General features: G+C 54.0%; 2 protein-coding genes across 2 annotated transcripts in view; one reads left to right on the forward strand and one right to left on the reverse strand.

Moving 5' to 3' along the window:
- The window catches only part of shrprbck1r (sharpin and rbck1 related), a 44,493-nt gene extending 27,461 nt beyond the window's left edge, over nt 1-17,032 (forward strand). The window contains exons 9-14 of the mRNA XM_078423934.1: nt 2,794-2,810; nt 5,698-5,809; nt 10,721-10,900; nt 11,728-11,826; nt 15,135-15,278; nt 16,212-17,032. Of these exons, the coding sequence (XP_078280060.1) occupies nt 2,794-2,810; nt 5,698-5,809; nt 10,721-10,900; nt 11,728-11,826; nt 15,135-15,278; nt 16,212-16,292 (633 nt within the window). The 3' untranslated portion in view covers nt 16,293-17,032. The remainder of the gene's footprint in view (nt 1-2,793; nt 2,811-5,697; nt 5,810-10,720; nt 10,901-11,727; nt 11,827-15,134; nt 15,279-16,211) is intronic.
- A 5,616-nt stretch (nt 17,033-22,648) lies between these two features.
- The window catches only part of gpaa1 (glycosylphosphatidylinositol anchor attachment 1), a 40,246-nt gene continuing 36,332 nt past the window's right edge, over nt 22,649-26,562 (reverse strand). The window contains 2 exon segments of the mRNA XM_078423947.1: nt 22,649-23,881; nt 24,484-24,535. Of these exon segments, the coding sequence (XP_078280073.1) occupies nt 23,641-23,881; nt 24,484-24,535 (293 nt within the window). The 3' untranslated portion in view covers nt 22,649-23,640.

Genomic DNA, 26,562 nt, shown 5'->3' on the forward strand with positions numbered 1-26,562 from the left:
TACATGGTGTTATTGTACCTACCTTCAACTACCTCCTCTGGCAGCTCGATCCATGTCCACACCACCCTCGGTGTGAAAAAATTGTCCCTCAGGTTCCTATTAAATCTTTCCCCTCTCGTATCATATCATATCATATATCATATATATACAGCGCGGAAACAGGCCTTTTCGGCCCACCAAGTCCGCGCCGCCCAGCGATCCCCGCACATTAACACTATCCTACACACACTAGGGACAATTAAAAAATTCTTTTTTTACATTTACCCAGTCAAATTAACCTACATACCCGTACGTCTCATCTTAAACCTCTGGTTCTTGATTGCAATACTGGGCAAGAGATTCTGTGAATTCACCTTCTTTATTCCCCTCATCATTTTATACACCTCTATAACAACACCACTCACCCTCCTGTGCTCCCCTTTAAACTTTGCCCCTCTCAGCTTAAAGTTAAGCCCTCTAGTCTGACATTCCAACCCGGGAGAAAGGTTCTGACTGTCGACCTCATCCACGCCTCCCATTTTATAAACTTCTATCAGGTCTCCCCCTCAATCTCCAAGTCTGTCCAACCTATCCTTGTAGCTAATAGCCTCTCAGTCTGAAGAAGGGTCTCGACCCGTAAACGCACCCATTCCTTCTCTCCCGAGATGCTGCTTGTTCCGCTGAGCCACACCACCATTTTGTGCCCCTCTCATTTTCGTTTAGCTTAAAGATACAGCGCGAAACAGGCCCTTCGACCCACTGAATCCCCGTACACTAACACACAATCCTACACACGATAGGGACAATTTACAATTACAGTGCCCTCCATAATGTTTGGGACAAAGACCCATCATTTATTTATTTGCCTCTGTACTCCATAATTTGAGATTTGTAATAGAAAAAAATCATGCGGTTAAAGTGCACATTGTGAGATTTTAATAAAGGCCATGGAAGGGACTATGTCTAAACACTTCTGTAATTTTTACATGGTGAAACCAAAATGTATAAAAATACCCTTTAATAAAATCTGACAGGCTTGTATACACTGGAATTTAGAAGGATGAGAGGAGATCTTATCGAAACATATAAGATTATTAAGGGGTTGGACACGCTACAGGCAGGAAACATGCTCCCAATGTAGGGGGAGTCCAGAACAAGGGGCCACAGTTTAAGAATAAGGGGTAGGCCATTTAGAATTGAGATGAGGAAAAACTTTTTCAGTCAGAGAGTTGTCAATCTGTGGAATTCTCTGCCTCAGAAGGCAGTGGAGGCCAATTCTCTGAATGCATTCAAGAGAGAGCTAGATAGAGCTCTTAAGGATAGCGGAGTCAGGGGGTATGGGGAGAAGGCAGGAACGGGGGTACTGATTGAGAATGATCAGCCATGATCACATTGAATGGCGGTGCTGGCTCGAAGGGCCAAATGGCCTCCTCCTGCACCTATTGTCTATTGTCACACGTAATCTTTTTCTATTACAAATCTCAAATTATGGAGTACAGAGGCAAATAAATAAATGATGGGTCTTTGTCCCAAACATTATGGAGGGCACTGTATACCAAGCCAAGTAGCCTACTAACCTGTATATCTTTGGCGTGTGGAAGGAAACCGGAGCACCCGGTGAAAACCCATGGGAAGAACATACAGACTCTGTCCAGAGAGCACCCGTGGTCAGGATGGAAGCTGGGTGTCTGGCGCTGTGAGGTGGCATCTCTCCCGCTGCGCCACCATGATGTCTGCTCGGTGGTCTCCCCGTAGCCTCTGACGTTCCAGAGAAAACAATCCATTTTTTTTCACCTCTCCACATAGCTAACACCCTCCAAATCCAGGCAATAGACAATAGACAATAGGTGCAGGAGGAGGCCATTTGGCCCTTCGAGCCAGCACCGCCATTCAATGTGATCATGGCTGATCATTCTCAATCAGTACCCCGTTCCTGCCTTCTCCCCATACCCCCTGACTCCGCTATCCTTAAGAGCTCTATCTTGCTCTCTCTTGAATGCATTCAGCGAATTGGCCTCCACTGCCTTCTGAGGCAGAATTCCACAGATTCACAACTCTCTGACTGAAAAGGGTTTTCCACATCTCAGTTCTAAATGGCCTACCCCTTATTCTTAAACTGTGGCCCCTTGTTCTGGACTCGCCCAACATTGGGAACATGTTTCCTGCCTCTAACGTGTCCAACCCCTTAATAATCTTATGTTTCGATAAGATCCCCTCTCATCCTTCTAAATTCCAGTGTATATAAGCCTAGTCGCTCCAGTCTTTCAACATATGACAATCCCGCCATTCCGGGAATTAACCTCGTGAACCTACGCTGCACGCCCTCAATAGCAAGAATATCCTTCCTCAAATTTGGAGACCAAAACTGCACACAGTACCCCAGGTGCGGTCTCACTAGGGCCCTGTACAACTGCAGAAGGACCTCTTTACTCCTATACTCAACTCCTCTTGTTATGAAGGCCAACATTCCATTGGCTTTCTTCACTGCCTGCTGTACCTGCATGCTTCCTTTCAGTGACTGATGCACTAGGACACCCAGATCTCGTTGTACGTCCCCTTTTCCTAACTTAGGAAAGTTAGTCTGGTAAATCTCTGCACCCTCTGTGCCAAAGCCCCCACATCAGTCGCATATAATGAATGGGGCAACCAGAACTGCAGTCTCACTAAGATGTGTCGGAAGGAGCTGCAGGTGCTGGTTTAAACCGAAGATAGACACAAAACGCTGGAGTAACTCAGCGGGACAGGCAGCACCTCTGGGGAGAAGGAAAGGGTGATGTTTCGGGTCGAGACCCTTCTTCAGACTGAGAGTCGGGAGGGGGAGATAAGGAAGGGTAAGGTGTGAAAACAAGACATCAAAGGGAATGGGGCTCAAGGAGAATGTAGAATAGACCATTGTTAGCCAGGAGAAGGTGACATCGAAACAGACAGAGATAAGATGCAATCAGGGGGACAGTCAGACTGGTCACAGAACTAGGAAGGGGGAGGGTTGAAGAGAGAGGGGAATCAAGGGGCACTTGAAGAGCAGTGTGGGTGACAGGGTCTGTGAGCGGTGTGTGTGTGTGAGGGGTGTGTGTGTGTGTGTGTGTGTGTGTGTGTGTGTGGGGTGTGTGTGTGAGGGGTGTGTGTGTGTGAGGGGTGTGTGTGTGTGTGGGGTGTGTGTGTGAGGTGTGTGTGTGATTGGTGCGTGTGTGTGAGGAGTGTGTGCGTGTGGGCGGTGTGTGTGAACCGTGTGTGTGACCGTGTGTGTGGGCGGTGTGTGTGAGCCGCGTGTGGGAGCCGTGTGTGAGTGGGGTGTGTGAGCGGGGTGTGTGAGCTGTGTGTGTGAGCTGTGTATGTGAGTGGTGTGTGTGTGTGAACGGTGTGTGTGAACTGTGTGTGTGAGGGGTGCGTGCGTGTGAGTGGTGTGTGTGTGAACGGTGTGTGTGAACTGTGTGTGTGAGGGGTGCGTGCGTGTGAGTGGTGTGTGTGTGAGGGGTGTGTGTGGGTGAGGTGTGTATATGAGCGGTGTGTGTGAGGGGTGTGTGTGTGTGAGGGGTGTGTGTGTGTGTGTGTGTGTGAGGGGTGTGTGTGAGGGGTGTGTGAGCGGGGTGTGTGAGCGGGGTGTGTAAGCAGGGTGTGTGAGCTGTGTGAGCCGTGTGTGAGTGGTGTGTGAGCGGTGTGTGTGATCGGTGTGCGTGTGTGAGCGGGTGTGTGTGAGCCGTGTGTGAGCGGTATGTGTGAGGGGTGTGTGTGAGCCATGTGTGTGAGTGGTGTGATAGCAGTGTGTGCGCGATCGGTGTGTGTGTGAGAGCCGTGTGTGTGAACGGTGTGTGTGGGCGGTGTGTGTGAGGGGTGTGTGTGAGGGGTGTGTGTGTGTGATTGGTGCGTGTGTGTGAGGGGTGTGTGCGTGTGAGGGGTGTGTGCGTGTGAGGGGTGTGTATGATTGGTGCGTGTGTGTGAGGGGTGTGTGTGTGTGATTGGTGCGTGTGTGAGGGGTGTGTGCGTGTGAGGGGTGTGTGCGTGTGAGGGGTGTGCGTGTGAGGGGTGTGTGTGAGGGGTGTGTGTGAGCCGTGTGTGTGGGCGGTGTGTGAGAGCCGCGTGTGGGAGCCGCGTGTGGGAGCCGTGTGTGTGAGCGGGGTGTGTGAGTGGGGTGTGTGAGCGGGGTGTGTGAGCTGTGTGTGTGAGCTGTGTGTGTGAGCTGTGTGTGAGTGGTGTGTGTGAGTGGTGTGTGTGTGAACGGTGTGTGTGTGAGCTGTGTGAGGGGTGTGTGCGTGTGAGTGGTGTGTGTGTGTGTGAGGGGTGTGCGTGGGTGAGGTGTATATGAGCGGTGTGTGTAAGGGGTGTGTGTAAGGGGTGTGTGTGTTAGGGGTGTGTGTGTGTGTGTGAGGGGTGTGTGAGCCGTGTGTGAGCGGGGTGTGTAAGCAGGGTGTGTGAGCTGTGTGTGAGCGGGGTGTGTGAGCCGTGTGTGTGAGTGGTGTGTGAGCTGTGTGTGATCGGTGTGCGTGTGTGAGCGGTGTGTGTGAGCTGTGTCTGTGAGCGGGGTGTGTGAGCCGTGTGTGAGCCATGTGTGTAAGTGGTGTGTAAGCAGTGTGTGTGAGCTGTGTGTGTGTGTGATCGGTGTGTGCGCCGTGTGTGAGCGGTATGTGTGTGAGGGGTGTGTGTGTGAGCCATGTGTGTGAGTGGTGTGATAGCAGTGTGTGCGATCGGTGTGTGTGTGAGGGGTGTGTGTGAGGGGTGTGTGTGTGGGTGGTATGTGTGTGAGGGGTGTGTGCGTGTGAGGTGTGTGTGAGAGGGGTGTGTGTGAGGGGTATGTGTGTGTGAGCGGTGTGTGTGGGCGGTGTTTGAGGGGTGTGTATGTGAGCGGTGTGTGCGTGAGCAGTGTGTGCGTGTGAGGGGTGTGTGTGAGGAGTGTGTGTGAGGGGTGTGTGTGTGAGGGGTGTGTGTGGGTGGTTGTGTGCGTGTGAGGGGTGTGCGTGTGAGGTGTGTGCGTGTGAGGTGTGTGTGTGAGGGGTGTGTGTGAGCAGGGTGTGTGTGAGCCGTGTGTGTGTGAGCCGTGTGTGAGTGGTGTGTGTGTGTGAGCGGGGTGTGTGTGAGCGGTGTGTGCGTGTGAGTGGTGTGCGTGTGAGTGGTGTGCGTGTGAGTGGTGTGCGTGTGAGGGGTGTGTGTGTGAGGTGTGTGTGAGCGATGTGTGTGAGCGGTGTGTGTGTGAGGGGTGGGTGTGAGGGGTGTGTGTGTAGGCGGTGTGTGTGGTGTGATAGCAGTGTGTGTGATCGGTGTGTGTGTGAAGGGTGTGTGTGTGAGCGGTGTGTGTGAGGGGTGTGTGTGTGTGGGCCGTGTGTGTGAGGGATGTGTGTGTAAGCCGTGTGTGTGAGCGGGGTGTGTGATCGGTGTGTGTGTGTGTGATCGGTATGTGTGTGTGAGCCGTGTGTGTGATCGGTGTGTGTGTGAGCCGTGTGTGATCGGTGTGTGTGTGTGAGCCGTGTGTGAGCGGGGTGTGATCGGTGTGTGTGTGCTGTGTGTGTGAGCCGTGTGTGTGAGCGGGGGGTGTGTGTGAGCGGTGTGTGTGTGTGATCGGTGTGTGTGTGTGATCGGTGTGTGTGTGTGTGAGCCGTGTGTGTGATCGGTGTGTGTGATCGGTGTGTGTGAGCCGTGTGTGTGAGCGGGGGTGTGTGAGCGGGGTGTGTGAGCGGGGTGTGTGAGCGGTGCTGGTGACGGGCTGTGTCGTGTCCGTGTCCACAGGTCGTGCCTGAACCAGCTGATCCGGATGTCGGTGGAGCCACAGGTGACCTGCCCGTACCGGGACAGCAGCTACTCCTGCGACAGCAAGCTGCAGGAGCGCGAGATCAGAGCGGTGAGTGGGCTCACACACCACCGTGTCCACCCCCACACACCCGCCTCCCACCATCACCCCGGCCCCTCTCAGTCTGGAGTGTGCACGCTCTCCCTCTGACCACGTGACTTTCACAAGGTCATACGTGAAAGGAGAACAATTAGGCCATTCGGCCCATCAAGTCTACTCCGCCATTCAATCATGGCTGATCTATCTCTTCCTCCTAACCCCATTTTCCTGCCTTCTCCCCGAAACCTCTGACACCTGTACTAATCAAAAATCTATCCCTCTCTGCCTTAAAAATATCCACTGGCCCTCCCCAGCCTTCTGTGGCAAAGAATTCCACAGATTCACCACCCTCTGACTAAAGAAATTCCTCCTTATCTCCTTCCTTCAATTCTGAGGGCTGTGACCTCTAGTCCTAGACTCTCCCACTCGTGGAAACATCCTCTCCACATCCACTCTATCCAGGCCTTTCCCTGTTTGGTAAATTTCAATGAGGTCCCCCCACATCCCAAAGACGTGCGGGTTTGTAGATCAATTAATTGGCTTCTCTAAAAATTGCCCCCAAAGTGTAGGGAGTGGATGAGGGCCGTTTTTACAGCATTATGGGCCCCCGGGCAAAGCAGTGAACTGGGACCCCTACCGTTACTCTCCCCCACCCCCCTTTCCCTACCAGCCCCCTTTCCCTACCAGCCCCCCCCTGTCGTGCCGGCGAAAAGCACTTAGCGATGGACTTAGGGTGCTACATTGTTGCGAAAAGCATTTACAGATCGCACTTAGGGACCGAAAATGTTGCGAAAAAAGCACTTATTGAACCTACATTTTTAAAGTAGTATTTATTTATTGCAAGTCACTTAACATACACAGATCAGCATGGGGCCCCTATGCTCGTGGCCCCCCGGGCAAGTGCCCATCAGGCCCATGCGTTAAGACGGCCCTGAGTGGATGAGAAAGTGGGATAACAGAATCAGTGTGATCAATGGTCGGCATGGACTCGGTGTTTCCATGCTGTATCTCTAAACGAAACTAAACATCCATGTAGAGAAGTCTGAAGAAGGGTCTCGACCCGAAACGTCACCCATTCCTTCTCTCCTGAGATGCTGCCTGACCCGCTGAGTTACTCCAGCATCTTGTGTCGCCCTTCGATTTAAACCAGCATCTGCAGTTCTTTCCTAAACATCCATGTTTTTGCCCACTCACACTAATCCCGTTTATCTGCATGAGGATTTTATCACAGAGTCATGGAGCTGTAAAGCACAGAGACAGACTCTTCGGCCCACCTTGTTTGTGGCATATTGGGATAGTCCCTGTCTGTCTGCCAGTGTCCCATATCCCTCTGAAACTTTCCTTTCCATTTTTCTGTCCAAGTGCCTTTTAAAAGTCATAATTGTATCTACTTCTATAGCTTCCTCTGGCGGCTCGTTCCAGATACGAACTGAGTGAAAAAGTTGCCCCGAGGTCCCTCTTCAATCTCTCCCCTCTCACCTTAAGCCCGTGCCCTCTAGTTTTAGAAACCTCTACTCTGGGTAAAATGACTGTGAGCGTTCACTTTACCCACACCCCTCATGATCTTGTACACCTCAGTAAGGTCACCCCTCGGCCTCCTACAATCTAAAACTCTTAGGCTTGCAAGCCCAGGGAACATCCTTTCTCAATCTTGTTTATTTTAAATGTTTGTCTAAATGTCTCTGAAACAGATCCAAATAAAGAGTCATAGAGTGATACAGTGTGGAAACAGGCCCTTCAGCCCACCTTGCCCACACCGCCCAACATGTCCCAGCTACACTAGTCCCATCTGCCTGCGTTTAGTCCATATCCCTCCAAACCTGTCCTATCCATGTACCTGTCCAATTGTTTCTTAAATGATGCGATAGCCCCTGCCTCAACTACCTCCTCTGGCAGCTTGTTCCATACACCCACCACCCTTTATGTGAAAAAGTTACCCCTCAGATTCCTATTAAATCTTTTCCCCTTCACCTTGAACCTTTGTCCTCTGGTCCTCGACTCCCCAACTCTGGCAAGAGATTCCGTGCATCTACTCTGTGCTGAAATCCTCTTTAAAACTCCTTCCTCTCACCTTAAACCTGTGCCCTCTCGTTTTTGATACACCTACGATGGGAAAAAGGTTCTGACTATCTACCATTTCTATGCCTCTCATAATTTAAACACCCTTGAGTTTGCAGCCCAGTGGTATGAATATTGATTTCTCTAATTTCAAGTAACCCCGGCATTCCCTCTCTCTTCATCCATCTCCATCCCTCCCCCACCCAAGTCACACCAGCTTCTCGTTTTCACCCAACAATGGCCTGTTTCCTTTATCATCGTTACTTTTTTGCGTATCTTTCATTAATTTGTTCCGTATCTCTCTACATCACCGTCTATATCTCTCGTTTCCCTTTCCCCTGACTCAGTCTGAAGAAGGGTCTCGACCCGAAACGTCACCCATTTCTTCTCTCCAGAGACGCTGCCTGTCCCGCTGAGTTACTCCAGCATTTTGTGTCTATCTTCGGTTTAAACCAGCACCTGCAATTCCTTCCTGCACGTCCAAAGATAGACACAACGTGCTGGAGTAACTCAGCGGGTCGGGCAGCATCTCTGGAGAACATGGATAGGTGACATTTCACAGTGTGCTGGAGTAACTCAGCGGGTCAGGCAGCATCTCTGGTGAACATGGATAGGTTACGTTTCACAGAGTTCTGGAGTAACTCAGTGGGACAGGCAGCATCTCTGTAGAACATGGATAGGTGACATTTCAGATCAGGCAACCCTTCTTCAGACTGGGTCGCTCCCCATAACTGAAGTCCTTCAATTCAGGCGACAACCTGGTGAATCTCCTCTCCTCCCTCAAGCACCACCACGTGCTTACTGCAGTGTGGTGCACCACAGAACGCCACAGGAGATCCTTCTTCCCTGTGGCTATCAAACTGCAACTCCTCCCCTTCTGTCGTGGGGTAGACTGACTCCCCCCACCTCCCGAATCGTTGCACATCCCCAATCCTTTCCACTCCTCACTTTAATTTCATGTTTCATGTATTTTGTGCTTTATGACCGTTGGCAGATCAATTTCCCTCCTCAGATAAATAAAGTTCTATCTTATGATGACCAGAACTGTCCACAGCAGTCTAACCAGTGTTTTGTAAAGTTGCAACCATGGCTTCTTTCCATCTCCTATATTTTGAGCAAAAGACAATCTGCTGGAGATACAAGAAACTGCAAATAGACAATAGGTGCAGGAGGAGGCCATTCGGCCCTTCGAGCCAGCACCACCATTCAATGTGATCATGGCTGATCATTCACAATCAGTACCCCGTTCCTGCCTTCTCCCCATACCCCCTGACTCCACTATCCTTAAGAGCTCTATCTAGCTCTCTCTTGAAAGCATCCAGAGAATTGGCCTCCACTGCCTTCTGAGGCAGTGAATTCCACAGATTTACAACTCTCTGACTGAAAAAGATTTTCCTCATCTCCGTTCTAAATGGCCTACCCCTTATTCTTAAACTGTGGCCCCTTGTTCTGGACTCCCCCAACATTGGGAACATGTTTCCTGCCTCTAACGTGTCCAACCCCTTAATAATCTTATACGTTTCGATAAGATCCCCTCTCATCCTTCTAAATTCCAGTGTATACAAGCCTAGTCGCTCCAGTCTTTCAACATACGACAGTCCCGCCATTCCGGGAATTAACCTAGTAAACCTACGCTGCACGCCCTCAATAACAAGAATATCCTTCCTTAAATTTGGAGACCAAAACTGCACACAGTACTCCAGGTGCGGTCTCACTAGGGCCCTGTACAACTGCAGAAGGACCTCTTTGCTCCTATACTCAACTCCTCTTGTTATGAAGGCCAATATTCCATTGGCTTTCTTCACTGCAGATTACAAACACAAAGCCCCACAAAGTGCCTGTTCCTATGCTCAGCTGTTTTGACTTCCTCTGGCAGTTCGTTCCATACACCCATCCGTGTATAAAGGTTGCCCCTCCGGTTTCAGTTAAAACTTTCCCCTCTCACCCTTAAACTGGTCTGAAAGAGAGTCTCCACCCGAAACGTCGCCCATTCCTTCACTCCAGAGAGGCTGCCTGTCCCGCTGAGTTACTCCAGCACTTTGTGTCTACCCTCTGGTTCTTGCTTCCCACGACCCTACGTGTGGACTCTCTGCATTCACCCTCTATATTCTCCGCATGGCTTTACACATCTCTACAAGATCACTCTTTTACTCTTGGCGGTGCAGCGGTAGAGTTGCTGCCTTACAGCGAATGCTGCGCCGGAGACCTGGGTTCCATCCCGACCACGGGCGCCGTCTGTACGGAGTTTGTACGTTCTCCCCGTGACCTGCGTGGGTTTTCTCCAAGATCTTCGGTTTCCTCCCACACTCCAAAGATGTACGGGTTTGTCGGTTAATTGGCTTGGTAAATGGAAAAATTGTCCCTTGTGGGTGTAGGATAGTGTTAGTGTGCGGGGATCGCTGGTCGGCGCGGACACGGTGGGCCGAAGGGCCTGTTTCCGCACTGCATCTCTAAACTAAAGAGGCCTTTCGATAGGGAACATAGATAGGGAACAAAATGCTGGAGTAACTCAGCGGGACAGGCAGCATCTCTGGAGTGAAGGAATGGGTGACGTTTCGGGTGGAGTCTCTCTTTCAGACCAGTTTAAAGGTGAGAGGGGAAAGTTTTAACTGAAACCCGAGGGGCAATTTTTATACACGGATGGGTGTATGGAACGAGCTGCCAGAGGAAGTCAAAACAGCTGAGGGATATGGATCAGGTGCAGGCAGGAATGGGTTTGACTTCACACTATGTCTGTCTCGGACATTGTGGCCTGTTCCTGTGCTGCACAGTTGCACGTTGGGTGAGGGTGGAGGGTGGAGTTTTACTGGGAGTGTCGTGGATAAGATGATGACAAGTGGCCGCTTGCTCTGTAACCCCCCCCAGCTGGTGTGTGCAGAAGACTACGACAAGTTCCTGGACCGCAGCGTGTCGGTGGCGGAGAGCAGCAGTGACAACAGCTACCACTGTCGCACACCCGACTGCAGGGGCTGGTGCATCTACGAGGATACAGTCAACGAGTTCCACTGCCCCACCTGCCGCAAAGTCAACTGCCTGCTCTGCAAGGTGGGGCCGCGGGAGGGGGGCAGCTCTGTGGGAAGGGGGGGGGGTGAGGGAGTGGGGGGGAGGGGCGGTGAGGGAGCGCTGCACTGTGGGAGTGGGGGGGGGGGTGAGGGGGTGAGGGAGTGGGGGAGGGGCGGTGAGGGAGGGCCACACTATGGGAGGGGGGGGGGGTGAGGGAGCGCCGCACTGTGGGGGGGGGGGTGAGGGAGGGCCACACTGTGGGAGGGGGGGTGGGGTGAAGGAGGGCCACACTGTGGGGGGGGGTGTGTGAGGGAGGGCCACACTGTGGGAGTGGGGGGTGGTGAGGGAGGGCCACACTATGGGAGGGGGGGTGAGGGAGCGCCGCACTGTGGGGGGGGGGGGTGAGGGAGGGCCACACTGTGGGAGTGGGGGGGGGGGTGAGGGAGGGCCACACTGTGGGAGTGGGGGGGGGGGGTGAGGGAGGGCCACACTGTGGGGGAGGGTGAGGGAGGGCCACACTGTGGGAGTGGGGGGGGGGGGTGAGGGAGGGCCACACTGGGAGTGGGGGGGGGGGTGAGGGAGGGCCACACTGTGGGTGGGGGGGGGTGAGGGAGCGCCACACTGTTGGAGGGGGGGTGAGGGAGGGCTACACTGTGGGAGGGGGGCGCGAGGAGCGCCGCATTGTGGGGGGGGGGGTGAGGAAGCGGGAGCGCCACACTGTGGGGGGGGTGAGGGAGTGCCACACTGTGGGAGTGGTGGGTGAGGGAGGGCCACACTGGGGGGGTGAGGGAGTGCCACACTGTGGGAGGGCCGGTGCTGAGGGATGACTACACACATTCCCTCTCCATGCTCCCCCCCCCCCCCCCCAGGCGATCCACGAGGGAATGAACTGCAAGCAATATCAGGACGATGTGCAGAGCCGGGCAGCTAACGACAGCAACGCGCGCTGCACCAGCGAGATGCTGAAGGTAGGGGGGCAGCGGTGAGCTGGGCAGCGGTGAGCTGGGCTGCGGCAACGAGGACCCAGCGAGGCTGTGGGAACAACTGCAACTTCCAGAAGATGTTTGCAAGGGGTTCACTCGGAGTTCTGGTCACCCGACTACAGCAAGGATGACATTAATACCAGAAAAAGGCAGCAAAAACCGATTTACAAGGACGTTACCTGGTCTGATCGGCGTGTTGCTATAAGGAGAGGCCGGGCAGTCTAGGTTTGTTTCTCTGGAGCGCAGGAGGATCAGGGGCGATCTTGTAGAGGTGTAAAAACCATGAGAGGAATAGATCGGGTAGATGCACAGAGTCTCTTGCCCAGAGTAGGAAAATCAAAAACCAGAGGACATCGGTTTAAGATGAGAGGGGAAAGATTTATTAGGAATCTGAGGGGTAACTTTTTCACATAAAGGGTGGTGGGTGTATGAAACAAGCTGCCAGAGAAGGCTGGGACTTTCCCAACGTTTAAGAAACTGTTAGTCAGGTACTTGGATAGGACAGGTTTGGAGGGATATGGACCAAACGCAGGCAAGTGGGACTAGTGTAGCTGGGACATGTTGGCCGGTGTGGGCAAGTTGGGCTGAAGGGCCTGTTTCCACACTGTATCACTCTGTGACTCTATGAAGGGCCTGTTTCCACACTGTATCACTCTATGAAGGGCCTGTTTCCCCGCTGTATCACTCTACGATGGTGAGTGAGGGTGGAGCTTGTGGTGAAGGGCTGTGTGGTGAACGGTGGTGGGGGTGGTATGGGGTGTGCAGACCCTCTGTGCTGCCTGCAGTGACTGTGTGGTTCCCTTGCAAAGCAGAGCCTGGTATAGACTGGTGCGGATGGGTGAGGCTATTCACTGTTCCCTAGTGATGTGGGGGGACGGGGGCATGGAGGGGGGGAGGGTGTGTCAGAAGGAACTGCAGATGCTGGTTTAAACGCAAGATAGACACAGAATGCCGGAGTAACTCAGCGGGACAGGCAGCATCTCTGCAGAAAAGGAACAGGTCGAGACTCTTCTTCAGACAGAGTCAGGGGAAAGGGAAACGAAAGATATAGATGGTGATGAAGAGAAATATAGAACAAATGAATGATAGATATGCAAAAAAGTGACGATGATAAAGGAAGCCGGCCATTGTTAGCTGTGGGATAGGTGAGAACGAGTTACAGACAATGAGACTCAACAAGACGACTTTGAAGCTGGTACGACTTGGGTGGGGGAGGGATGGAGAGAGAGGGGATGCAGGAGTTAGAGAAATCAATATTCAAACTGCTGGGGTGTAAGCTGCCCAAGCAAAATATGAGGTGCTGTTCCTCCAATTTGCGTTTAGCCTCACTCTGACAATGGAGGAGGCCCAGGACAGAAAGGTCCGTGTGGGAATGGGAAGGGGAATTGAAGTGTCCAGCAACCGGGAGATCAGGTAGTTCGAGGCGGACTGAGCGAAGGTGTTCAGCAAAACGATCACGCAGTCTATGTTTGGTCTCGCCGATGTATAACAGCCCACATCTTGAACAACGGATACAGTAGATGAGGTTGGAGGAGGTGCAAGTGAACCTCTGCCTAACCTGAAAGGACTGTCAGGGGTCCCTGGACACAGTCGAGGGAGGAGGATAACGACAGGTGTTGCATCTTCTGCGGTTGCAGGGGAAGGTACCTGGGAAGGGGGTGGTTTGGGTGGGAAGGGATGAGTTAACCATGTCATGGTTTTCTTTAGCTTCGAAATTAAGACAGGCGACACGGAGAATTCTTTGAGAAGTTAAAAGCCTTTATTTGCAAACAACAGCTGGAACAATCAGGAAGTCAACCGCCTGACTGCCCACTTAGTACATCGGGCAGTCTATGTTTATAGGATTATTCCAAACCTTATCTTCTTTACATTACCTCATACCCACACTCCTTTCTTCAGTCATTCATTTCTTTGCAGTCACCCGTCTGTCCCGTCACCATTAAATCCCATTCAGTAATATATCCTTATCTCAATGCTCACATCCCTTCACACTTCGCCTCCCTTATTTCCCTGCTAGTCCATCCCTCACATCCATCCATCACCCCAAGGCCTATGTCTTTCCTTATCTCTTCTCTTGCCACCATTATCTTTCACCCAAATGTGACAAGGCAAAGAGATAATGGTGTACAGGCAATGCCTAAGTCAAAGGTTACCAAAGTAGGAATGCCTAAGGATTAAGTCTAAGGACCAAATATGGAATAAGGGATCGAAGGACTGCTAACTGAGGAATAATGCCAGGCTAACTGAGGAATGCCTAAGAGTACACATGCTACACAGTTAACACTTGAATGTCTGAATAGTTACAATGTGTATGCTGCACAGTTACACTTGAATATCTGAATTTCGTGCACTATACAAAATATATACTCCCATAACCAGGGAGTTGCGGAGGGAACGGTCTCTGCGGAAAGAGGAAAGGGTGGAGATGGGAAGATGTGACTAGTGGGGGGATCCCGTTGGAGTGGCGGAAATGTCGGAGGATTATGTGTTGTATGTGATGGCTGATGGGGTGGAAGGTGAGGACTAGGGGGACTCTGTCTCTGTTGCAACTAGGGGGAGGGGGAGCAAGGGCGGAGCTGCGGGTTACCGAGGAGACACGAGTGAGGGCCTCATCTGTGATGGGAGAGGGGAACTGTGGGAGATAGCTGTGGGAGTCAGTGGGTTTGCAATAGATGTCAATCAATAGTCTATCTCCTGTGATGGAGACGGTGAGATCCAGAAAGGGGGGGGAGGTGTCGGAGAATGTGTTTGAGTGCAGGGTAGAAATTGGTGGTGAAAGGAGTGGGCACTGGCCACAGTGACCAGAAAGCCTGGTGCACTGGGCACTACCCCTGGAGTGGGGGGCATGGGAGGGGTACCCAGATAACGGTGCGGTTCCGGTTCCCACAGAGCCTGGTGTGGACGGGTGAGGCCGTGCACTGCCGCGTAGGAGGGGCGGGGAGGGGAGAGGGGTGTGGGCATTACCCGCGGTGGAGGGGAGAGGTGGGGAGGGAGGGGTGAGGGTATGGGCTGCGGGCACTGCCCTGGTGATGGGGTGGGGAGGGGTATGGCCTGTGCTGCCCTGGTGACGGTGTGGTTCTGGTTCCCACAGAGCCTGGTGCGGATGGGTGAGGCCATGCACTGCCCACGGTGGAGGGGAGGGGAGAGGGGCGTGGGCATTACCCGCGGTGGAGGGGAGAGGTGGGGAGGGAGAGGAGAGGGTGGGTGTTGTGGGCACTGCCCGCGGTGGAGGGCGGAGAGGGGTGTGGGCCTTGGGTACTGCCCTGGTGACGGTGTGGTTCTGGTTCCCACAGAGCCTGGTGCGGACGGGCGAGGCCATGCACTGCCCGCGCTGCGGCATCGTGGTGCAGAAGAAGGGCGGCTGTGACTGGATCCGCTGCCCCGTCTGTCACACCGAGATCTGCTGGGTCACCAAGGGCTGTCGCTGGGGACCCTCCGTGAGTGGCACACCTGGGGCAGGGACACACACACACCTGGGGCAGGGACACACACACACCTGGGGCAGGGGACACACACACACACACACACACACACACCTGGGGCAGGGACACACACACACACACACACACACACACACCTGGGGCAGGGACACACACACCTGGGGCAGGGACACATACACACACGGGGCGGGGGTATGGGCACACACACACATACCTGGGGGGTGGAGAGACAACTGGGGCAGGGGGCTGAGTGCAGCACATCTGTGGGATTGACAACATCTAGCAGACATCTGTGGCAACACCAACATTTGGGGACCTACAACATCTGGAGCCTGGTGCTGAGTGCGCACCTGGGGCATGGACAACATCTGTGGGCAGACCAATACCTTGTGGACGAGCACACCTGGGGTGGGTGGACCAGCCTCTGGGGACCAGGGTCAGGCTCAGATAGCTGTGGTCTGGGATCAGAATCAACATCTGGAGGTAATGCTCCACATCTGGAACTGGGTTCTCTGCATCTAGGGGATTGAACATTTGGGGGTCAGGGGGGGCTCAACATCTGGAGGGGTTCAACACCTAGAGGGCAGGGGGTGTACAACATCTGGGTGAGGGGTACAACATCTGGGTGGGGGAGGATTTCAACAGCTGGATGTGGGTGTACAACATCTGGGTGAGGGGTACAACATCTGGGTGTGGGGGTTACAATAGCTGGGTGGGGGAGGATTTCAACAACTGGATGTGGGAGTACAACATCGGTTGGGGAGTGTACAACATCTGGTGGGGATACAACATCTGGGTGGGGGTTCAACATCTGGGAGGGGGTTCAACATTTGGATGGAGTACAACACCTGGGTGGGGGATTCAACATCTAGGGAGGGGTGTACAACAGCTTGGTTTTCCGGGTGACACTGACAGCCTCTCCCCCTCCAGGGTCCGGGTGATACGAGCGGGGGCTGCCGCTGCCTGGTAAATGGCCAGCGCTGCCACCCTCTCTGCCAGAACTGTCACTGACCGACCGGGGTGGCGCGGCGCGGCGCCATCTCTGGCACCGCTGGACGCCGGCGATCCAGATGTTGGCGGAGATGACGGATGGCCGAGGAGCCTGTGGATAAACGTGGGAGAGATGGCGGTGGGATTGGCGCGGCATCTTCACCGCAGGCCCCCTCCGGCGGCCAGAGTACCGAGGCAGAATCCAGCCGGCGGTCACTGGGGGAACGGTCCCGGCAGGACGGGTTGCCAAATGACCAGCGATCTCCGGCCACCATGGCACCGGTCCACCTCACCCAGTCATGGCCCCTCTCACCACGCCAAGCTCCCCCACCAGTGGGCAAGGGTGAGGGGAGGGGGGGCACCGTTCCCTGATCGCCCGTGACTGAGGGTGAACGGACTGATCCAGATACCTCACTCCGTTACGCTGGGTCACCAACACCAATTGGTCCGTCGCCCAAAGTGCCGGAGGAACCCAGCGGCTCAGGCCGGGCCAGCTCTTACTGTCACCCGTGCCGAGGTATGACGACAAGCTTCGAGGCACAGGGAACCGCAGGCGCTGGAATCTGGAGCAAAGCACAAAGTGCTGGAGGATCTCAGCAGGTTCAGGCAGCATCTGGGGAGGCAATGTTTTGGGTCGGGTCACTGCTTCAGACTGGCGGGGAGAAAGCTGGAATAGAGAGGTGGGGGTGGGCCAAAGTTTGGCAAGTGATGGGTGATTACAGGTGAAGGGGGTGGTGAAGGTGACAGAGGCTGGACGTGAAAAGGAGACAAAAGGATGTTGGATAAAGGAGAGAAGAGGAGGAGTGAAATGTGGAGGTAGAGGGAGGGGTGGAGAGGGAGGGGAGGGGAGGGGAGGGTGGCTGAGAGGTTAGACAATAAAAGGAATCAGTAATACAAGGTAACCAGACCATAATAGTGCAAACTTAAGTACATCGAAGGGAGACACAAAATGCTGGAGTAACTCGCAGGTCAGGCAGCATCTCGGGAGAGAAGGAATGGGTGATGTTTCTAAAGAAGGGTCTCGACCCGAAACATCACCCATTCCTTCTCTCCAGAGACGCTGCCTGACCCGCTGAGTTACTCCAGCATTTTGTGTCTACCTTAGATTTAAACCGGCATCTGCAGTTTTTTCCCTAAACTTAAGTACATGGTACGAGCTCAAGCCCCGATCTCAAACATCACTTACTTGTCTGTTCCCTCCACGGATGCTGCCTGACCTGCTGAGTTCCAACGCTGTGTTTGTTTGACAAACCGTGCGGCCTTGGGGAGCTGTGCGGCAGCACGTTGAGGCATCGGCAGTTCCTTGTGTCTTTCACTAACCACTTTAACATTGTACACTTCCATTGACCGCAGACGCAAGTATATCACCACCACCCCCCTGTCAAACCGCTTGGCAGCTCAGGCTTTCAAAGAGGGTTTCTCTGCATTATCTCAGGCTGAATGTACCAGAGAGAGAGAGAGAGAGAGTCAAGTCAATTTTATTTGTATAGCACATTTAAAAACAACCCACGTTGACCAAAGTGCTGTACATCAGTCCAGGTACTAAGAACGAACATACAATGGCACACAAACATAACAGCACCTACTTAAACAGTTCCCAGCGCCCCCTCAGAGGGCCTCAAACGCTAGGGAGTAGAAATAGGTTTTGAGCCTGGACTTAAAGGAGTCGATGGAGGGGGACAAGGGCAGGTGCTGGACACACTGGGGTCAGGCTGCACCGTGAGACGGTCACCACAGATGGTGCCTGACCCGCTGAGTGTTTAAAGCACTGGCTGGTCTTTCACCTGCCTCATCAGAATGAGTCCCGGCTCTGGTGTAAGGCGAGCAGACGTTGTTTTGGGGAAATAGAGCCAATGTTCGTGTGCATGCGCGTGTCACCTTTCCTATCCATGTACCTGTCCAAATGTGGTTATGTATCTGCCTCAACTACCACCTCTGGCAGCTCGTTCCATACACACACCACCCTCTGCCTGAAAAAGTTGCCCCTCAGGTTCCTATTAAATCATTTTCCCTCTAACCTTAAACCTATGTCCTCCAGTTCTTGATTCCCCTACCCTGTGCAAAGGACTGTGTGCTTCAAACCCTATCTGTTCCCCCTCATGATTTTGTACACCTCTGTCAGATCACCCCTCATCCTCCCTGCTCTCCAAGGAATAGAGTCACAGACTGCCCAACCTCTCCCTGTAGCTCAGGCCCTCGAGTCCTGCCAACATCCTCGTAAATCTACTCTGCACCCTTTCACACGTAATGGTATATTTCCTATATTAGAGTGACCAAAACTGTACACAATACTCCCAAGTGTGGCTTCACCAACGTCTTGTACAACTGTAACATAACATCCCAACTCCTGTGCCGCCATTTTCAATGAAATATGTACCTGCACTCCGAGATCCCTCTGCTCCACCACACTGCCCAGAGCCCTGCCATTCACTGTGTACCTGCACTCCAAGATCCCTCTGCTCCACAACACTGCCCAGAGCCCTGCTGTTAATGTGAAGGTCCTGCCCTGGATTGACTTCCCAAAAGTGCAACGTCTCACACTACGTCAAGGTGGGTGAGTTGTCATCAAGGGCAGGTCAGGTCGTCACCCAGTGGTGTCTCGGGGTAGTGCTGATCAAAACCGTGCCCACGGACACATGGGAGCCAGAGCTTAGAGGCAAGAATCTGTGTCCCACATCGGGACATGACAATAAAACACTGTTGGATCCTTAAGGTGCCAACACCCCTAGGGGACAGGCATCTCCCTCGCTCCCCCCTTCCTCTCTCCTCCCACCCCCCCTCCATTTCTCCCTCTCCTCCCCCCCCCTCCCTCCCTCTGATACTCGACGGGCTGGACACCGTGGATGGTGTCTTCCAATCAGACAGCCTCTTCCCTGGGTAGAAGGTTGTAAGACATGACGGTACGGACTTAAAGTCCACTCCTCCTTTAAATCAGGGCTGATCTACCTCTCCCTCTCAACCCCATTCCCCCGCCAACCTTTAAGGATGTCAAAGATTCTGGGGAGAAGGCAGCAGAATGGGACTGAGAGGGGAAGATAGATAGATAGATAAGCCATGATTGAAAGGCAGAGTAGACTCGATGGGCTGAATGGCCTAATACTGCACCTATGAACTTATGAAGGTGAGAGGGGAGAGATTAAAGAGGGAGCTCGGGGGCAACTTTTACACTCAGAGTGTAGTCCGTGCCTGGAACGGGCTGCCGGAGGAAGCAGTAGACTTGCACATTTGGACAGATATATGGATGGGATGGGTTTAGGGGTGTGTGGAGCAGATGGGACTCGCCCAGTCCTGGCTGGCGTGGGCGTGGTGGGCACAAGTGTTCTCTGACTCTGTGCACCTTTAACACTCGGCCGTGTTTAACAGGGTCAAATCGTCCACTCCCCCCAACATGGAGATGGTGGGAGCGGTGAGGTGTGCAATCTCTCTCTCGCTTGCACTCTGTAGCAATAGAAATAAAGTATTTTACCTTCACTGGGAGAGTGGCCAGTGGTTTGTGAACCTTCCTCCCGTGTGGGTTGTGTGCGGAGGGGCCCAGGGACTTGCAGGGTCACACTGACAGCTCTGCAAATGTGACAGAGAAGCCGAGAAGCAACAGAACAGTCGGCCCCTCAAAGATAAACACAGAGTGCTGCAGTAACTCAGCGGGTCAGACAGCATCTCTGGTGAACATGGATAGGTGATGTTTTGGGTCGGGACCTTTCTTCAGGCTCCAGCATTTTGTGTCTATCTTTGGTACAGTATCTGCAGTTACTTTCTATTACATTCGGCCCCTTTAAGCTGCTATACCACTTTATAAGATCTTTCACCTGTGAATTTTACCAAAAATAAATCGAATCAATTGAATCGAATCGAATCAATTGTTTACAAGATTAATATGTATAATACCATCAAACCCACCACCATAGTACAAAGTAAAACAAATATTCTAGAATATCAAATATATACTGATTATTAAACAAATATGTTACAATCCTTATTAAGGATGCATTCCCCCCCCCTCCCCCGCGGTGCCCAGTGGACAGCGCGCGGTCCCTCTCCAACACCACCCGGGCACGACGTAACCCCGGAAATAGGGGCAGGCAGCCGGCTCGGGCAGAGCCCCTCTTCCCCCTGGCGCCGTGACTCACGGATGGCCAGCTTGGCCAGGCCCAGGAGCAACCCGACCAGGACATCTTCAGCTCTACCCTCTCCCCTACGCACAGGGTGTCCAAAGATGAGGGTGGTGGGTGTGAAGTGCAGCCAGAAGGGCAAGGAGCAGCCCCTTTAGATATTGGAACAGGGGCTGCAACCTCACACACTCCATGTACACCGTGGTACACAGACTCACACACTCCATGTACACGTGGAACACAGACTCACACACTCCATGTACACGTGGTACACAGACTCACACTCTCCATGTACACGTGGTACACAGACTCACTCTCCATGTACACGTGGTACACAGACTCACAACACTCCATGTACAAGTGGTACGCAGACTCACACACTCCATGTACACGTGGTACACAGACTCTTCCAGCCTGCAAAAGTGGCTGGCGAGTCTGTGAACCCGCGCGAGGTAAAGGTTGCAGGGGACTCCTCAGTGCAATACCCTCCACCCCAGGTCCCCGATGGAGAGGGGCAGAATCCCTGCGTAGAGAGACCCCCACTGGGGGCCCCCCCCTCGCGACCGGAAGGCAACACACGGACCGCCACTTAGTGTACGGACGGTGGAGCAGGGCGAGGAAGTGCAGGGTGTGGGAGGAGGAGCCCGTACAGGTTCGCCTCCCTGCGTGTCGCGGGGAGGTGGAGGGTGTGGAGGAAAGGGTGGCTCACGCTGTGCAGTGGTCACCAAGGGCTGGAGCTGCAGGAGTGTTCCCAGACACTACAATTAACAGAAAAACAAACACATATAACAGTCTAAATCAGTGCTTCTGAAACTGGCGAACGATTCACCAAAGCGTGAATGAAATTATTTTGGGGTGAATGAAACTAGAGGGGTGAATGACTTAATTTATTCAGATATTTATATAATTATTTCTCTCACAAGGGAGAATAAGACGGAAATTACCAAAAAAAAACATTAGAATATTTAGTTTGAGGGTGAATGAAATAATGTGATCAAGGCTCAAGAGAAGCACTGGTCTAAATGGCACAAAGCTAGTGTCCACACACACAAACATGGAACAGTTCGAGGGAGGGAGGCGAGTGGCGATGCCTCGGACGATGAACGTGTCCGGTATTGGCGGCCCCTCTTCGGCCCGGCTATCCCGTCTCTCCTGCGTTCCTCAGCGAGCTGCAGACTTACAGACAGCCCCGGCTGCTCGTCGCTGCTCCTGCGGCAACGAAGGGGATTTCTGCTGCCTGTTGTTGCTGGAAACTCCTTATCCACAGTTTAAGAATAAGGGGGAGGCCATTTAGAACGGAGATGAGGAAAAACATTTTCAGTCAGAGAGTTGTGAATCTGTGGAATTCTCTGCCTCAGAAGGCAGTGGAGGCCAATTCTCTGAATGCATTCAAGAGAGAGCTAGATAGAGCTCTTAAGGATAGCGGAGTCAGGGGGTATGGGGAGAAGGCAGGAACGGGGGTACTGATTGAGAATGGTCAGCCGTGATCACATTGAATGGCGGTGCTGGCTCGAAGGGCCGAATGGCCTCCTCCTGCACCTATTGTCTATTGTCTATCTCCGCTGGTCTGACCGAGAGAAAGGAGGCTCCGTCAGCACCAGCTTCCAAGGCCGTAGACAGAGAGACGGTGCAGAATTCCTGCCGCTCCACACACAGCCAGCGCGGCCCGCTCAGCAATAGCCAGGCAGTAACGGGGGGTTGTGCCGGACGGACACAGGTGTAAAGTCCAGAAACATCGTTCCACCCCTTTTTGGGTCGACACAGTTTCCTGGCAGGCTGCCAGCCACACATTTTGTCAAGAGCTCCGATACACACATCGCCCCACTGTGGGAGGGCGGTGAAGGGGCACTGTGGGGGGGGGGGGGGGTGAGGGAGGGGGGGGGGGGTGAGGGAGGGGGGGTTGGGGGTGGTGAGAGGGGGGGGGTGAGGGAGGGGGGGTGAGGGAGGAGGGGTGAGGGGGTGGTGAGAGAGGGGGGGTTGGGGGTGGTGAGAGGGGGGGTGAGGGAGGGGGAGTGAGGGAGGGGGGGGTGAGAGGGGGTGGTGAGAGGGGGGGGTGAGGGAGGAGGGGTGAGGGAGGGGGGGTTGGGGGTGGTGAGAGGGGGGGGTGAGGGAGGGTGGTGAGGGGGTGTGAGTGAGGGGGAGTGAGGGAGGGTGGTGAGGGGGTGTGAGTGAGGGGGAGTGAGGGAGGGCCGTACTAGGGCTCTGACCGTCCTCGTTCTATTTCATTGCCGTACAAATCACTGGAATCAGCGCAAATCGGGCTGAGAACAACATTTATTCAGAGCTTCACCTTGAACATCTCTGTACACAAACTCCGTGGGCTGAACCCTAACAACACCAACACCCCACCCAGTAAACAGTCTTTCACCCCCACCCCCCTCCCCACCAGGGCCCCCCTCCACACAGCCGGGAAACAGGGGGCAGACGGGAGGGGTCTGTGCAGCGTACGGGCTGCCCCCCCTTGCCAGAGGGTGGGGGTCAGGGGAGCTCCCTCTCCCCCCCAACCTCCACAAACGCAGACACAGCGCCTGTGGGGGGGGGGGGGGGGAGATACACTTCGCTGAGAGGAGAGGGGGAGGGTGGGAGGGGTGGGGGATGGAGCACCCAGGGGTGGGGGTGGAGCACCCATGTGTGGGAGATGGGACCCCCAGGGGTGGGAGATGGGGCCCCCAGGGGTGGGGGATGGGGCCCCCAGGGGTGGAGATGGGGCACCTAGGGGTGGGGGGTGGGGCACCCAAGGGTGGGGAGATGGGGCACCTAGGGGTGGGGGGTGGGGCACCCAAGGGTGGGGAGATGGGGCGCCTAGGGGTGGGGGGTGGGGCACCCAAGGGTGGGGGGATGGGGCACCTAAGGGGTGGGGGGGATGGGGCACCCAAGGGGTGGGAGCACACAGTAGGTGGGGTTTGGAGCACTTACTGGATGGTGGGGGATGATGGGGCTCCCAGGGGTGGGAGAGGAAGCACCCTAGGGTGGGCATGGGATTCATTTGGAGGGGGAGAAGGGTAGCTCCTAGGGGGTTGGTGGAGTTTACCCCCCCACCCACTTCCAGTAGACGATGTTCCAGAGCAGCACCCAGGGGTGGGGCACCCAGGGGTGGGAAGGGTCTCCCCCCCACCTCACTTCCAGAAGACAACGTTCCAGAGCAGCACCCAGATGTGTGGGTGTGGGGCACCCAGGGGTGGGGGGATGAAGAACCCAGGAGAGGGTGGGGCACCCTGGGCTGGGGGAGTGTGGGGCACCCACGGGTGGGGGGAGTCTCGCTACCAGAAGACGACGTTCCAGAGCAGCAGCCAGCAGGGGTAGATGAAGAGCACGAGGAAGGGGTAGGCAATGGCGCGGTACAGGTGGTGGTCCAGGATGGAGTCGGCCACCGCGTGCAGGAACAGTTGCCAGCACTCCAGCACCGAGAGTGGAGACTCCAGCAGGTGGTGGTACAGGGAGATGCACAGCAGCAGCACCACAGCAGGGGACATCAGCAACAGCAACAACGCACTCAGCACCCTGAGAGGGGAGAGCGGGGGAGAGGGGAGAGGGAGAGAGGGCAGAGGGGGGGAGGGGGAGAGGGCAGAGGGGGGGAGGGGGAGAGAGGGGGGAGGGGGAGAGAGGGCAGAGGGGGGGAGGGAGAGAGGGGGGAGGGGGAGAGAAGGGGGAGGGGGAGAGAAGGGGGAGGGGGAGAGAAGGGGGAGGGGGAGAGAGGGGAGGGGGAGAGAGGGGAGGGGGAGAGAGGGGAGGGGGAGAGAGGGGAGGGGGAGAGAGGGGGAGGGGGAGGGGGAGAGAAGGTGGAGGGGGAGAGAGGGCGGAGGGGGAGAGAGGGCGGAGGGGGAGAGAGGGCGGAGGGGGAGAGAGGGCGGAGGGGGAGGGAGGGCGGAGGGGGAGAGAGGGCGGAGGGGGAGAGAGGGCGGAGGGGGAGAGAGGGCGGAGGGGGAGAGAGGGCGGAGGAGGAGAGAGGGGGAGAGAAGGGGGAGGGGAAGAGGAGTGAAAGAGAACCAGTTTTAAAATCACTGTACAATTCCAGACAGCTCTGCCAAACCAGAGAGAGAGAGAGAGAGAGATGGTTGAGGGCTTCAAGTTTCTCACAGTGTGAACATTACCAACAATGTTACCTTGTCCAACATTGACGCTCCGGCCAAGGGAGCTCGCCAAAGCCTCTCCTTCCTAACAAGACCAAGGAGGTTCAGCATGTCCAACAAGGAACCTTACCAACTTCCACACACACACCGTGAACCGCATCCTGCACCAGTTTATTATTATAGACAATAGACAGACAATAGGTGCAGGAGGAGGCCGTTCAACCCTTCACCGCCATTCAATGTGATCATGGCTGATCATTCTCAATCAGTACCCCGTTCCTGCCTTCTCCCCATACCCCCTGACTCCGCTATCCTTAAGAGCTCTATCTAGCTCTCTCTTGAATACATTCAGAGAATTGTCCTCCACTGCCTTCTGAGGCAGAGAATTCCACAGATTCACAACTCTCTGACTGAAAAAGTTTTTCCTCATCTCAGTTCTAAATGGCCTACCCCTTATTCTTAAACTGTGACCCCTGGTTCTGGACTCCCCCAACATTGGGAACATGTTTCCTGCCTCTAACGTGTCCAACCCCTTAATAATCTTATACGTTTCGATAAGATCCCCTCTCATCCTTCTAAATTCCAGTGTATACAAGCCTAGTCGCTCCAGTCTTTCAACATATGATAGTCCCGCCATTCCGGGAATTAACCTAGTAAACCTACGCTGCACTCCCTCGATAGCAAGAATAGTGTCACCTGTCCCGAGGTACAGTGAACAGCTCCTTTGCTGCGTGAGATCTAGTCAGAGAAGAGACTGTACGTGATTGCAATCGAGCCGTCCACAGCGTACTGGTACAGGATAAAGGGAGTAGCGTTTAGTGCAAGGTAAAGTCCGAATAAAGGTATTCTGAGGGTCTCCAGTGAGATGGATGGTAGTTCAGCACTGCTCTCTGGTTGTGGTAGGATGGTTCAGTTGCCTGATAACAGCTGGGAAGAAACTGTCCCTGAATCTGCGGTAGTCTATGAGGGTATGAGAGAAGGTCTCGCTCACGTTGATTGGAGCAGGTTGACTGATGAAGGGAAAGGAACATCAGCCAAGTGGGATGTGTTTCGAAGGGTGCTGGCAAAAGCTCAGGATGTGTACGTTACCCTGTTAGGGTGAAGGGCAAGGCAGGCAAACGTAAGGAAGCTTGGCTGACGAGGGAAATTGAAGCATTGCTCAAGAATAAGAAGGGAGCATGGGACAGGTATCGGCAGCTGGGATCAAGTGGAGGAGTTTCGGGAAGTAAGGAGTAAACTTCTTAGAAATTGTCCAGCCTGAGCTGAACACACTTCTCGGCGTCCGCTTGCAATGTGCCTTGCGTTTCTTCTGGTTGTGCATAGTGGTGGAAAGATTGGTGGAAACAGGGCCGCGATGTGAACGCTCTTTCCTTGATCCCAAGAGTAAACTGAAAACGGGAAATCAGAAGGGCCCAGGAGATGGCTCTGGCAGATAGTGGCCAATCCCATGGGATTTCGTCAATACATTAGGGGGGGAAAAGGTAACTAGAGAGAGTGGGACCGTCAGGAATCAAAGCGGTCACCTCTGTGTGGAGCCACAGGGGATGGGCAAGGTCCTCTATGAGTATTTCTCCTCCGACGGAGGAACATGGGGCAGTCAAATGGAAGTGTTGTGATAGCAGTGAGTGTCACGGTCGAAGAGGTGCTGAAGGTACTGTCGTGTATGAAGGTAGACAAATCTCCAGGGCCTGATCAGATATATCTGAGGACATTGTGGGAAACTAGAGAGGAAATTGCGGGAGCCCTGGTTGACATTTATGAATTGTCTATAAATACAGGAGGTGCCGGAAGACTGGCGGGTGGCAAATGTTGTGCCTCTATTCAAGAAGGGCTGCAGGGAAAATACTGGGAACTATAGGCCAGTGAGCTTAACATTTGGTGTTGGAAAGTTACTGGAGAGTATTCTGAGGGACAGGATATACAGGCATTTGGACGGGCAAGGGCTGATTAGGGATAGTCGGCATGGTTTTGTACGTGGGAGGTCGTGTCTCACAAATCTAATTGAGATTTTGAAGGCGTGACCAAGAAGGTCGATAAGGGCACAGCTGTAGATGTTGTGTACATGGACTTCAGCAAAGCATTCGACAAGGTTCCCCATGGCAGGCTGCTCCG

This window comes from Rhinoraja longicauda, chromosome 2 (assembly GCF_053455715.1).
Source record: "Rhinoraja longicauda isolate Sanriku21f chromosome 2, sRhiLon1.1, whole genome shotgun sequence".
NCBI lineage: Eukaryota > Metazoa > Chordata > Chondrichthyes > Rajiformes > Arhynchobatidae > Rhinoraja > Rhinoraja longicauda.